General features: G+C 35.2%; 2 protein-coding genes across 7 annotated transcripts in view; one reads left to right on the top strand and one right to left on the bottom strand.

Annotated features, from left to right (window-relative positions):
- LOC126749369 (cyclic GMP-AMP synthase-like receptor) overlaps positions 1–13741 on the bottom strand; it is a 46759-nt gene that overhangs the window by 11315 nt on the left and 21703 nt on the right. The window lies entirely within an intron of this gene.
- Positions 4839–13715, top strand: LOC126749366 (triadin). Of its 3 annotated transcripts, none has more exons than XM_050459032.1 (7): positions 4839–5198; positions 5251–6080; positions 6133–6432; positions 9455–9692; positions 9749–9905; positions 13338–13437; positions 13491–13715. In XM_050459032.1, the coding sequence occupies exons 2-7, from the start codon at positions 5270–5272 to the stop codon at positions 13649–13651; spliced, it is 1767 nt and encodes a 588-aa protein (XP_050314989.1). In that variant the 5' UTR covers positions 4839–5198; positions 5251–5269; the 3' UTR covers positions 13652–13715. The 3 variants fall into 3 exon arrangements, with proteins under 3 accessions (XP_050314989.1, XP_050314990.1, XP_050314991.1); XM_050459034.1 differs by having other exon boundaries at positions 4840–5198; positions 9470–9692; XM_050459033.1 differs by having other exon boundaries at positions 4839–6080.

The following is a 13741-nucleotide window of genomic DNA, read 5'->3' as shown; positions in this document are numbered from 1 at the left end:
ATTTGTTGGAGAAAAAAATTGTTATAACAAAAGTTGTGTGGAATGTCAATGCGCATCAGATGCCATAGAAAAATAATTTTTTATCTTCAGTAGTTTTCCAGAAAATCCAGAAAAACCTCTAAACAGTTTTTCCGAATTTCCTCGAAAACTATTGGGAAAATTAAAAATTTTCTTTTTACCATTTGACTCTTCATTAAAAATGCTACAAATTATGTAGAATAACTTTTACTCGTAAATTTGAAAATAAAGAAGTTATGGACGATTTTTTGAAAAATTAGCAAATTTTTAAGAAAAATTTGGCAAAAAATTTTTTTTTTGAAAAAAATATATATTTTTTTTGGTACATCGATAGAACATCTAAAATCCTTCAAAAAAGCTTAATAACTTTTTTTTTGAAACGCACCAAAAAAAAGTTATACCCAAATTTCCGAAAAATTTCTGCCTCAAAAAATCGAAAGGGGTACCCCTGGGGAAAATGTTTATTATTTCGGTTTTTATTTTTTTTCCGGGAAAACTATTTGTTGGAAGAAAAAAATTGTTATAACAAAAGTTGTGTGGAATGTCAATGCGCATCAGATGCCATAGAAAAATAGTTTTTATTTCCAATAGTTTTCCAGAAAATCGAGGAAAAACCTCTTAACCAGTTTTTTCCTAATTTTCTCGAAAACTATTGGGAAAATTAAAATTTTCTTTTACCATTTGACTCTTCATTAAAAATGCTACAAATTATGTAGAATAACTTTTACTCGTAAATTTTGAAAATAAAGAAGTTATGGACGATTTTTGAAAAATTAGCAAATTTTTAAGAAAAATTTGGCCAACAAACTTTTTTTTGAAAAAAATTATTTTTTTTTTTTGGTACATCGATAGAACATCTAAAATCCTGTCAAAAAAAGCTTAATAACTTTTTTTTTGAAAACGCCCAAAAAAAAAGTTATACCCAAATTTCTCGAAAAATTTCTGCCTCAAAAAATCGAAAGGGGTACCCCTGGGAAAATGTTCATTATTTCGGTTTTTATTTTTTCCGGGAAAACTATTTGTTGGAGAAAAAAATTGTTATAACAAAAGTTGTGTGGAATGTCAATGCGCATCAGATGCCATAGAAAAATAATTTTTATTTCCAATAGTTTTCCAGACAAATCGAGAAAAACCCTCTAAAACAGTTTTTTCCGAATTTTCTCGAAAACTATTGGGAAAAATTAAAAATTTTCTTTTACCATTTGACTCTTCATTAAAAATGCTACAAATTATGTAGAATAACTTTTACTCGTAAATTCAAAATAAAGAAGTTATGGACGATTTTTGAAAAATTAGCAAATTTTTTTAGAAGAAAATTTGGAAAAAAAATTTTTTTTTTTTTAAATTATTTTTTTTTGGTACATCGAGTAGAACATCTAAAATCCTTCAAAAAAGCTTAATAACTTTTTTTTTGAAAACGCACCAAAAAAAAGTTATACACAAATTCCAAAAATTTCTTGCCTCAAAAAATCGAAAGGGGTACACTCTCACGAGATGTGTTTATGACAAAAGTTGTGTGGAATGTCGATGCGCATCAGATGCCGTAGAAAAATAATTTTTATCTTCAGTAGTTTTCCAGAAAATCGAGGAAAACCTCTAAACAGTTTTTCCGAATTTTCTCGAAAACTATTGGGAAAATTTAAAATTTTCTTTTACCATTGGACTCTTCATTAAAAATGCTACAAATTATGTAGAATAGCTTTTACTCGTAAATTTCAAAATAAAGAAGTTATGGACGATTTTTGAAAAATTAGCAAATTTTTAAGAAAAATTTGACAAAAAAATTTTTTTTTTTAAAAATTATTTTTTTTTTGGTACATCGATAGAACATCTAAAATCCTTCAAAAAAGCTTAATAACTTTTTTTTTGAAAACGCACCAAAAAAAAGTTATACCCAAATTTCCGAAAAATTTGTGCCTCAAAAAATCGAAAGGGGTACCCCTGGGAAAATGGTCATTATTTCGGTTTTTATTTTTTTCCGGGAAAACTATTTGTTGGAGAAAAAAATTGTTATAACAAAAGTTGTGTGGAATGTCAATGCGCATCAGATGCCATAGAAAAATAATTTTTATCTTCAGTAGTTTTCCAGAAAATCGAGGAAAACCTCTAAACAGTTTTTCCGAATTTCCTCGAAAACTATTGGGAAAATTTAAAATTTTCTTTTACCATTTGACTTTTCATTAAAAATGCTACAAATTATGTAGAATAACTTTTACTCGTAAATTTCAAAATAAAGAAGTTATGGACGATTTTTGAAAAATTAGCAAATTTTTAAGAAAAATTTGGGCAAAAAATTTTTTTTGAAAAAAATTATTTTTTTTTTGGTACATCGATAGAACATCTAAAATCCTTCAAAAAAGCTTAATAACTTTTTTTTTGAAAACGCACCAAAAAAAAGTTATACCCAAATTTCCGAAAAAATTCTGCCTCAAAGAATCGAAAGGGCTACCCCTGGGAAAATGTTCATTATTTCGGTTTTTATTTTTTTCCGGGAAAACTATGTGTTGGAGAAAAAAATTGTTATAACAAAAGTTGTGTGGAATGTCAATGCGCATCAGATGCCATAGAAAAATAATTTTTATCTTCAATAGTTTTTCAGAAAATCAAGGAAAACCTCTTAACAGTTTTTCCGAATTTTCTCGAAAACTATTGGGAAAATTAGAGATTTTCATTTACCATTTGACTCTTCATTAAAAATGCTACAAATAATGTAAAATAACATTTAGTCATAAATTTGAAAATAAAGAAGTTATAGACGATTTTTGAAAAATTAGCAAATTTTTTGTACAAAATAAAAAAAAAAATTATTTTGAAAAAAAAAATTTTTTTTGGTACATCGATAGAACATCTAAAATCCTTCAAAAAAACTTAATAACTTTTTTCTTGAAAACGCAAAAAAAAGTTATAGCCAAATTTCCGAAAAATGTCTTCCTCAAAAAATCGAAAGGGGTACCTATGGGAAAATGTTCATTATTTCGGTTTTTATTTTTTTCCGGGAAAACTATTTGCTGGAGGGAAAAATTGTTATAACAAAAGTTGTGTGGAATGTCAATGCGCATCAGATGCACAGAAAAATAATTTTTATCTTCAGTAGTTTTCCAGAAAATCGAGAAAAACCTCTAAACAGTTTTTCTGAATTTTCTCGAAAACTATTGGGAAAATTAAAAATTTTCTGTTACCATTTGACTCTTCATTAAAAATGCTACAAATTATGTAGAATAACTTTTACTCGTAAATTTCAAAATAAAGAAGTTATGGACGATTTTTGAAAAATTAGCAAATTTTTAAGAAAAATTTGGCAAAAAAATTTTTTTTGAAAAAAATTATTTTTTTTTGGTACATCGATAGGACATCTAAAATCCTTCAAAAAAGCTTAATAACTTTTTTTTTAAAAAAGCACCAAAAAAAAGTTATAGCCAAATTTCCGAAAAATGTCCCTCAAAAAATCGAAAGGGGTACGTACCCATGGGAAAATGTTCATTATTTCGGTTTTTTTTTTCCGGAAAAACTATTTGTTGGAGAAAAAAATTGTTATAACAAAAGTTGTGTGGAATGTCAATGCGCATCAGATGCTATAGAAAAATAATTTTTATCTTCAGTAGTTTTCCAGAAAATCGAGGAAAACCTCTAAACAGTTTTTCCTAATTTTCTCGAAAACTATTGGGAAAATTAAAAATTTTCTTTTGCTATTTCACTCTTCTTTAAAAATGCTACAAATTATGTAGAATAACTTTTACTCGTAAATTTCAAAATAAAGAAGTTATGGACGATTTTTGAAAAATTGGCAAATTTTTGGCAAAAAATTTGAAAAAAAAAATTTTTTTTGAAAAATTATTTTTTTTTGCTACATCGATAAAACATCTAAAATCCTTCAAAAAAGCTTAATAAAACTTTTTTGAAAAACCTACCAAAAAAAAGTTATACCTGAATTTCCGAAAAATTCCAAAGGGGTACCCAAGGGAAAATTTCCATTATTACGGTTTTGATTTTTTTCCAGGAAAACTATTGGCCGGAGAAAAAAACTGTTTTCACAAAGGTTGTGTGGAATATCAATGCGCATCAGAAGCAACAGAAAAATAATTTTTATCTTCGATAGTTTTCCAAAAAATTGGAAAAAACCTCTAAAAAGTTTTTCCGAATTTCCTCGAAAACTATTGGGAAAATTCAAAATTTTCTTTTACCGTTACATTCCGAATTTAAAATACTACAAATTATGTAGAATAACTTTTAGTCGTAAATTTTAAAATAAAGGAGTTATGAACGATAACTTATAACTTCTAACGTTACACGAGTAACGAATTACTTTTTTAACATCTCTAGTAAGCAGTTTTAGTTTAATTTAAATCATTCCCCGAAGATGGTTACATCATTAGCGAAACACGTGCACGATAATAAAATAAAGAGTTTTGATTAGCGGTAAAACTGCTTTGTAAATTTTTGTGTTTATCGCATGCCGAGCGCCAGAACTTTTGGTGCGTTCTTGACATTCTTTTACCCCAAACGTATATTTTCCAGAGTTTCACCCCCCCGTTCTTTATTGCGTATATACTTGAAGGTTCCTTATTATACGGGCGACCTTATTAGATCATCGCATGATGATGGGCAAAGGAGAAATCGACGACGGATCTCCCCATCAGTCACGACCAACTTTTACATTAAAATGGTAAAAAAGCACGATCGGATGGATGATGGGTATGCAAGAGCGGCGAATTTTTATCGATCTAATAATATAATGCATATAGATAGATTCGGGAAGGTCGTTGACGGGCCGCGATAAAAATCCCTTTTATTACCATCCCTTTTACTAATTCAAGTCACGAAGCTCGCCCTCCCTGTTTGCACCTTAGAACGTTAAATCATCCCCCCCAAAAAAATGGAGCTCTTCTTAATCGAGCGCATTTCCCATTAATCCCCCTTGTTCCCGTAGGATACTTTATGACCATCAAAACGTGTCCTCCTCCTCCCACCCCCCCAAAATAATCAAAAATAATGGGGAAAGTATAATATCGTAAGAATCGATATTTAAAATGATGACTGGGGAAACATGTGTTCCGGCGACGGATTATTTCAGTTAAAGTTTCGCGGGTTGAGGGTGAACAACACCGCCGCGACGGCATTTGTTTATTTCCCGCTCCGGCCCGGTTGCTATGATGTTTTCATTATTTTTAACATGATTCCAGGTAAGTCCTTTAAGGCCCAAAGAAATCTCACTTAATCCCACTTCTGATCTAGGCGATTTAACGAGCAAAAAATGTCCCGGAAACTCTCCAATTTTCGGCAGCTGTCCCTCGGTTGCGACCAACAACAGAAAAAACGCGCGGGTCTCACCAAACAGTTCTCCGAAGACGTCCCGGAGCCATGGTTCGATCAGCAGCAAGAAATCCAGGTTTCCTTGAATAAGCCAAAGAAGCCCGCCCCCAGTGAGAGTAAAAGTGTAAAGCTGGCTTGGGGGGACGGCTTCAACCTGAACGAGGAAGTGATCATAAAGAAATGCAAAGAGGTCAAGAGGGAGCGAGGGAAGCTCACCAGACATCCCTCCCTGGAAAAGGACTCCATCTTAAACTCGAAACAGGAGTTCAATAAGCCGCGTGCGAGCGACAAGGAGAACGAGAAGAGCGACAACAAGACCAACAGCCTCCAGATCTATTTGGCACATAATTTACAAGACTCCGCCGCTGCGGAGGAAGTGACGGAGCCGGAGAAGTTCGAGCCGAAGTACTTGCAACCCCTGATCGACTTCAACCAATCGAAACCCTTTCAAATCAAGAAGAATAGTGGCAAGAAGATCCCGGAGAAACCTCCGTTTGGCAGGAGCAACACCATCGTGGTGGTGCCCCTAGAGAACCATAAGGAGGAACGCCAGGACCAGGAGGAGGAGGAGGCCAAGGCTGACCTGCCTAGCGGTGAGGGAATCAACGTAATAATCAGACCCATGACCGCGCAAAGTAGACGAGAAAAGTTCCAGAAACGCACCAGTTCCGCCTTCCACAAGGAGCAAGCGAACTTCCGGCCCCCCTTGGTCAGATCCTCCTCGGCCCCGAGCACCAAACATCACGACAAAGGTACCCGAGACATCCCAAAAACGCCCCTTAAACTTCAACATTATATTCGCAGGTAAATTTTTGGCATCCAAACGTAAAGTGAAAACCTCCAAGAGGTCTCCGAAAAGTGAGGAGCCGGGGGAGGCATCGTGCGAAACGAAAGAGTGGAAGAATGCCGCCCAACCCCCGCCGGAAATCGTCACCATGGTCTCCCTGATCAGCCCCAGCGGGAGCGAGAACGAGGCGGAGTCCGAGGATGAAAGGGAGCGTCCGAAATCGGTGCTCAAGAGCCCCTCGGGGGATCATAAAAACGCCGCCACCCCCCTCGAGGGGGAGGGCAAAAATGTCACGTTAAGGAAGACGGTGAAATCAGGTAAGGTCACTCACTAACCCAAATATCATCGCAAGGAGACAGGGTTAAAAGGGATCACGCGACCGTTAGGGCCGAAGGGCAAAGAGGGGGAAAAATCCCATTTTTTTTTAAATAATAAAATCGGCGTAAATTCATTTTATCCGTCATTAAAGTTTCTCTATTAGCACGCGATCGTCGCGCCCGCCACGTCTTAAACGGCACTTCGGTTAAATAATGATTATTGTCGTTATAATATTCGAAATGGCCCCGGAGAGTGTGCTTCAAAGTCCGAGATCCGAGGAACTGCTGGGAATATTCACGTGAAAGACATTTCGGGAAGAATGTACCCGAGGGTATGTTCTATGAATCCTGTTAAGGGTGTAAGGTGATCAGATAATAAATTAAAGAGATGTAGCTCTTACAGGCAATTTTGTCAAGAGATAATTAGAAATGCAACTGTCGGGTCCGAATTCCGGGAATTTCTTGGAAACTAATGATTTCTCAAGGAAATTTTAAATACATAAAATGTACTCTTGGCATTTTCCTATCGAACACTACTTAGATCACGTTGATATCTACACTAGGAGAAGAGTTACAGTCAATTTTGTTACAAGACAATCAGAATTGCAACTGTCGGGTCCAAATTCCGGGAATATCTCAAAAACTAATAATTTCTCAGGAAAATTTTAAGAATATGAAATGTACTCTTGTTATTTTCCTATCCAACACTACTTAAATCACCTTGATATCTACAATAGGAGAAGAGTTACAGTCAATTTTCTTACAAGACAATTAGAATTGCAACTGTCCAGTCCAAATTCCTGGAATATCTCAAAAACTAATAATTTCTCAAGAAAATTTTAAGAATATAAAATGTACTCTTAGCCTTTTCCTACCGAACACTACTTAAATCACCTTGATATCTACAATAGGACAAGAGTTACAATCAATTTTGTTGGAAGACAATAAGAATTGCAACTGTCGGGTCCAAATTCCAGGAATATCTCAAAAACTAATCATTTCTCAAGAAATTTTTAAGAATATAAAATGTACTTTTAGCCTTTTCCTACCTAACACTACTTAAATCATCTTGATATCTACAATAGGAGAAGAGTTACAGTCAATTTTGTTACAAGACAATCAGAATTGCAACTGTCGGGTCTAACTTTCGAGAATATCTCAAAAAGTAATAATTTCTCAAGAAAATTTTAAGAATATAAAATGTACTCTTAGCCTTCTCCTGTCCAACACTACTTAAATCACCTTGATACCTACAATAGGAAAAGAGTTACAGTCAATTTTGTTACAAGACAGTTAAAACTGCAAGTGTCGGTTCCAAATTCCAGGAATATCTCAAAAATTAATCATTTCTCAAGAAAATTTTAAGAATATAAAATGTACTCCTAGCCTTTTCCTACCTAACGCTACTTAAATCATCTTGATATCTACAATAGGAGAAGAGTTACAGTCAATTTTGTTAGAAGACAATTAGAATTGCAACTGTCGGGTCCAAATTCTGGGAATATCTCAAAAAGTTATTATTTCTCAGAAAAATTTTAAGAATATGAAATGTACTCTTGTCATTTTCCTATCCAATACTACTTAAATCACCTTGATATCTACAATAGGAGAAGAGTTACAGTCAATTTTGTTACAAGACAATTAGAATTGCAACTGTCGGGTCCAAATTCCGGGAATATCTCAAAAACTAATCATTTCTCAAGAAAATTTTAAGAATATAAAATGTACTCTTATGCATTTCCTACCCAACACTACTTAAATCCCGTTGACATCTACAATAGCAAAAGAGTTACAGTCAATTTTGTTACAAGACAATCAGAATTGCAACTGTCGGGTCCAAATTCCTGGAATTTCTCAAAAACTAATCATTTCTCAAGAAAATTTTAAGAATATAAAGTATACTCTTAGCCTTTTGGTATCCAACACTACTTAAATCACCTTGATATCTACAATAGGTGAAGAGTTACAGTCAATTTTGTTACAAGACAATCAGAATTGCAACTGTCGGGTCCAAATTCCGGGAATATCTCAAAAACTAATAATTTCTCAAGAAAATTTTAAGAATATAAAATGTACTTTTAGCCTTTTCCTATCTAACACTACTTAAATCACCTTGATATCTACAATAGGAAAAGAGTTACAGTCAATTTTGTTACGAGACAAAGGGCATAAAGTGATCAGACAATAAAGAGATACAGCTCCTTAAATATAGTTTATCCAAATCGAGGGTTGATTTCGTTGAAAAAAGACGCTCTCAAAAACTTTCGAAATTAACTTTAGTTTACCCGAAAACGGGGGATGGGAGACGGGTGAGAGAGAGAGAGAGAGAGAGAGAGCGATTCTCTTAAACTTTATAGGGCGCAATCGAAGGTCAAACACCCCGTAACTCCGTGACGGGGCGAGTCAATTAAACGCGAGGGACAATTAAAAGAATAGACCAAGTTTTCGAATTATCGCGATCACGAGATCCGTATACTATGCCGAAGAATCGGCGGCGGCGTTTTCCCAGAACTTCTGAGTGGCGTTTCCGCCATCTCTTATCGCTTTGATCGGTTAATTTAGGGGGTTGGAACAACCCCCCAACCCCCCTCGCCATCAGAATGGATAACATGTATATTCATATACAATAAAATCGAAGGGGTAGGGTGGTACAGGACCGTACCCCAAATTGATTTTTAAACAAAACGAGTTCTTAGAAAGTCCTCATCATTGTTCGCCAAAATTCAATGGGAAAACCTTGAAAATTAAGTGGGTGGAGGGCCGAGGGGGGTAAGAGTTTCCATAAGGCGCCCAGCTCCATCCCGACTTGGCACAATAACCAATCGAAAAACAGAAAAAAAAAAAACAAAAGCCCACACTCCCATAAATCAAAATATGGCATATGTCAATAAAACTAAATGGGTTCGGGACAGAATAGTGATCACGAATCGTCCCGCGACCCTCGTGACCTTAAAAGGGTCCGAACACCCCCCTCCCGGCCCCCTCGGGACCTTGAAGGCAACGTTAATGTTTTCGAATTCAGTCGCGGTTTTTCCAGTGTCATTTCAACAATCCAGCATCCACGCGGTCCGGAGTTTTAGCGCCAGTTTTCCGGCAAGAAGGGCCTCCATGGCCGCCGCCCTTTCCACACATCCGAACACGAAAAATGGACCGCAGAAGGGTCAAGAGAAACGGGGGACGAATCCGGGATCTCCAGACGCTGATGAACGGGTTCCCAAGAGGAGGTTGCTGAGGAGTAACACGGAGGAGAGCAAGGCGAGGTGAGCAAGTTGTTTTTTTGCGGTGAGTTGCGGTGACCGAAGGGTGTGTTTTCCAGTTCCTCATGGAAGAAGGCCACTAGTCAAATAGGGCTGCTGAAGGCTCCTAAAGGGGAGTTCTCGGTTGATATTCAGACGAAGGGTAGTCAGGAGGGTAAGGAGTCGATGAAACTGGATCTAGAGGACAATGTCATTTTGATTACTCCGGAGGAGAAGGTAAGGCAGTTGGGCAAAGGGATAGAGGCAGTGTTGGCTCAGAATTTCGAAGATTTTTTAAGAACTAATAAAATTTTTAAGGAAATTTTAGGGATATGAAATGCGATCTTAGCTTTTTCCTATCGAACACTGTTTAAATCATTTTCATATCTATAATAGAAGAGAGCTTAGCTTTATAGAATTCCAACTGTCGGGTCCGAATTTCGGGAATTTCTCAAAAACTAATAATTTCTCAAGGAAATTTTAGAGACATAAAATGTACTCTAAGCATTTTCCTACCCAACACTACTTAAATCACTTTCATATCTGCAATAGGAAAAAAGTTGCAGTGAATTTTGTTACGAGACAATCACAACTGCCACTGTCGGGTCCGAATTCCGGGAATTTCTCAAAAACTAATAATTTCTCAAGGAAATTTTAGAGACAAAAAACGTACTCTTAGAATTTTCCTACCAAACACTTTTTAAATTATCTTTATATCTGTAATAGGAACCGAGTTACAGTCAATTTTGTTACCAGACAATTAGAATTGCAACTGTCGAGTCCGAATTCCTGGAATTTCTCAAAAACTAATAATTTTTCAAAAATATTTTAGGGACATAAAATGTACTCTAAGCATTTTTCTATCGAACACTACTTAAATCACTTTTATGTCTATAATAGAAAAAGAGTTACAGTCAATTTTGTTATGAGACAATTAGAATTGCAACTGCCTGGTCCGAATTTCGGGAATTTCTAAAAAACGAATGATTTCTCAAGGAAATTTTAAGAACATAAAATGTACTCTTGACCTTTTCCTACCGAACACTACTTAAATCACTTTCATATCTGTAATAGGAAAAGAATTACAGTCAATTTTGTTACCGGACAATTAGAATTGCAACTGTCGGGTCCGAATTTCGGGAATTTCTCAAAAACGAATGATTTCTCAAGGAAATTTTAAAGACATAAAATGTACTCTAAGCATTTTCCTATCGAACACTACTTAAATCACTTTCATGTCTATAATAGAAAAAGAGTTACAGTCAATTTTGTTATGAGACAATAAGAATTGCAACTGCCTGGTCCGAATTTCGGGAATTTCTCAAAAACTAATCATTTCTCAAGGAAATTTTAAAGACATAAAATGTACTCTAAGCATATTCCTATCGAACACTACTTAAATCACTTTCATATCTGTAATAGGAAAAAAGTTACAGTCAATTTTGTTATGAGACAATAAGAATTGCAACTGTCGAGTCCGAATTCCGGGAATTTCTCAAAAACTAATGATTTCTCAAGAAAATTTTAAGGAGATAAAATGTACTCTTGGCCTTTTCCTACCCAACACTACCTAAATCACTTTCATATCTGCAATAGGAAAAGAGTTACGGTAAATTTTGTTATGAGACAATAAGAATTGCAACTGTCGAGTCCGAATTCCGGGAATTTCTCAAAAACTAATCATTTCTCAAGGAAATTTTAAAGACATAAAATGTACTCTTGACCTTTTCCTACCGAACACTACTTAAATCACTTTCATATCTGTAATAGGAAAAGAGTTACAGTCAGTTTTGTTATGAGACAATAGGAATCGCAACTGCCTGGTCCGAATTTCGGGAATTTCTCAAAAACGAATGATTTCTCAAGAAAATTTTAAAAACATAAAATGTACTTTTGACCTTTTCCTACCGAACACTACTTAAATCACTTTCATATCTGCAATAGGAAAAGAGTTCCAGTCAATTTTGTAACGAGACAATCGCAACTGCCACTGTCGGGTCTGATTTCGGAGGATTTCTCAAAAACTAATCATTTTACAAGAAAATGTTAAAGACACAAAATGTACTCTTGGCCTTTTCCTACCCAACAATGCTTAAATCACTTTCATATCTATAATAGGAAAAGAGTTACAGTCAATTTTGTTATGAGACAATTAGAATTGCAACTGTAGAGTCCGAATTCCTGGAATTTCTCAAAAACGAATGATTTCTCAAGGAAATTTTAAAGACATAAAATGTACTCTTGACCTTTTCCTACCGAACACTACTTAAATCACTTTTATATCTATGATAGGAAAAGAGTTACAGTCAATTTTGTTGGGAAATAGTTAGAACAGCAACTGTCGGGTCCGAATTCCGCAGATTTCTCAAAAACTAATGATTTCTCAAAAAAATTTAAGGACATTAAATATACTCTTCTCATTTTCCTACCGAACACTACTTAAATCACCTTTATATCTGCATTGGAAGAAGAGTAACAGTTATTTATGTTACGAGACAATCGGAACGTCAACTGTCGGGTTCGAATTCCGCGGATTTCTCAAAAACTAATGATTTTTAAAAAAAATTTTAAGGACATAAAATATACTCTTGTCATTTTCCTACCGAACACAACTTAGATCATCTTTATATCTGCAATGGAAGAAGAGTTACAGTCAATTTTGTTACGAGACAATCGGAACTTCAACTGTCGGGTCCGAATTCCGCGGATTTCTCAAAAACTAATGATTTCTCAAGAAAATTTTAAGGACATAAAATATACTCTTGTCATTTTCCTATCGAACACTACTTAAATCACCTTCATTTCTGCAAAAGAAGACGAGTTATAGTCAATTTTGTTACCAGACAATCAGAACTTCAACTGTCGGGTCCGAATTCCGCGGATTTCTCAAAAACTAATTATTTCTCAAAAAACTTTTAGGAACATAAAATGTACTCTTGTCACTTTCCTACCGAACACTACTTGAATTACCTTTATATCTGCAATGGAACAAGAGTTACAGTCAATTATGTTACGAGACAATCGGAACTTTAACTGTCGGGTCCAAATTCCGCGGATTTCTCAAAAACTAATTATTTCTCAAAAAACTTTTAGGAACATAAAATATACTCTTGTCATTTTCCTATCAAACACTACTTAAATCACCTTCATTTCTGCAAAAGAAGACGAATTACAGTCAATTTTGTTACCAGACAATCGGAACTTCAACTGTCGGGTCCGACTTCCGCGGATTTCTCAAAAACTAATCATTTCTCAAGAAAATTTTAAAGACATAAAATGTACTCTTGTCATTTTCCTACCGAACACTACTTAAATCACCGTAATTTCTGCAACAGAAGACGAGTTACAGTCAATTATGTTACGAGACAATCGGAACTTCAACTGTCGGGTCCGACTTCCGCGGATTTCTCAAAAACTAATCATTTCTCAAGAAAATTTTAAAGACATAAAATGTACTCTTGTCATTTTCCTACCGAACACTACTTAAATCACCGTAATTTCTGCAACAGAAGACGAGTTACAGTCAATTATGTTACGAGACAATCGGAACTTCAACTGTCGGGTCCGAATTCCGCGAATTTCTCAAAAACTAATCGTTTCTCAAGGAAAAAACTCATTTGATAATTCAAAACAGTTGATTCTTCAACTGAAAAAACCCTAAATTTGTAGAAACCTTCGCCAGAGAAACCGGCGGAGGAGCGACCCGCGAGCGACGACACCCCCAAAGAGAAACAATGCTGGGCCATGTACTGTAAAATGACCGAAAAAGGTACCGGCATTACCACCCGAAAAAAAGCACCCTTTTTTAGCCGAATATTGTAGGAATCAACGTTTCGTACGACACCATCCTCAGGGGCATGCTTACGCCAACCGAGTACCGGATAAGGAGGAAGACCTCGATCGCGGAAGAGATGAATATTATGGTGAACCCGGCTCAAGCATCTAGTGAGGAGGAGGAGGATCAGAAACCAGGCACTCACTAAAATAGTTGTTTGTATGTTTTTTTAGAGCGTTTATACTACTAGAGAGAGCAATAAATAGATTTGCAAGAAATTGTTTTTTTTTTTTCTTTT

Source organism: Anthonomus grandis (assembly GCF_022605725.1).
Source record: "Anthonomus grandis grandis chromosome 1 unlocalized genomic scaffold, icAntGran1.3 Chromosome103, whole genome shotgun sequence".
Taxonomy (NCBI): domain Eukaryota; kingdom Metazoa; phylum Arthropoda; class Insecta; order Coleoptera; family Curculionidae; genus Anthonomus; species Anthonomus grandis.
This window is presented reverse-complemented; position numbering and strand designations above follow the sequence as displayed.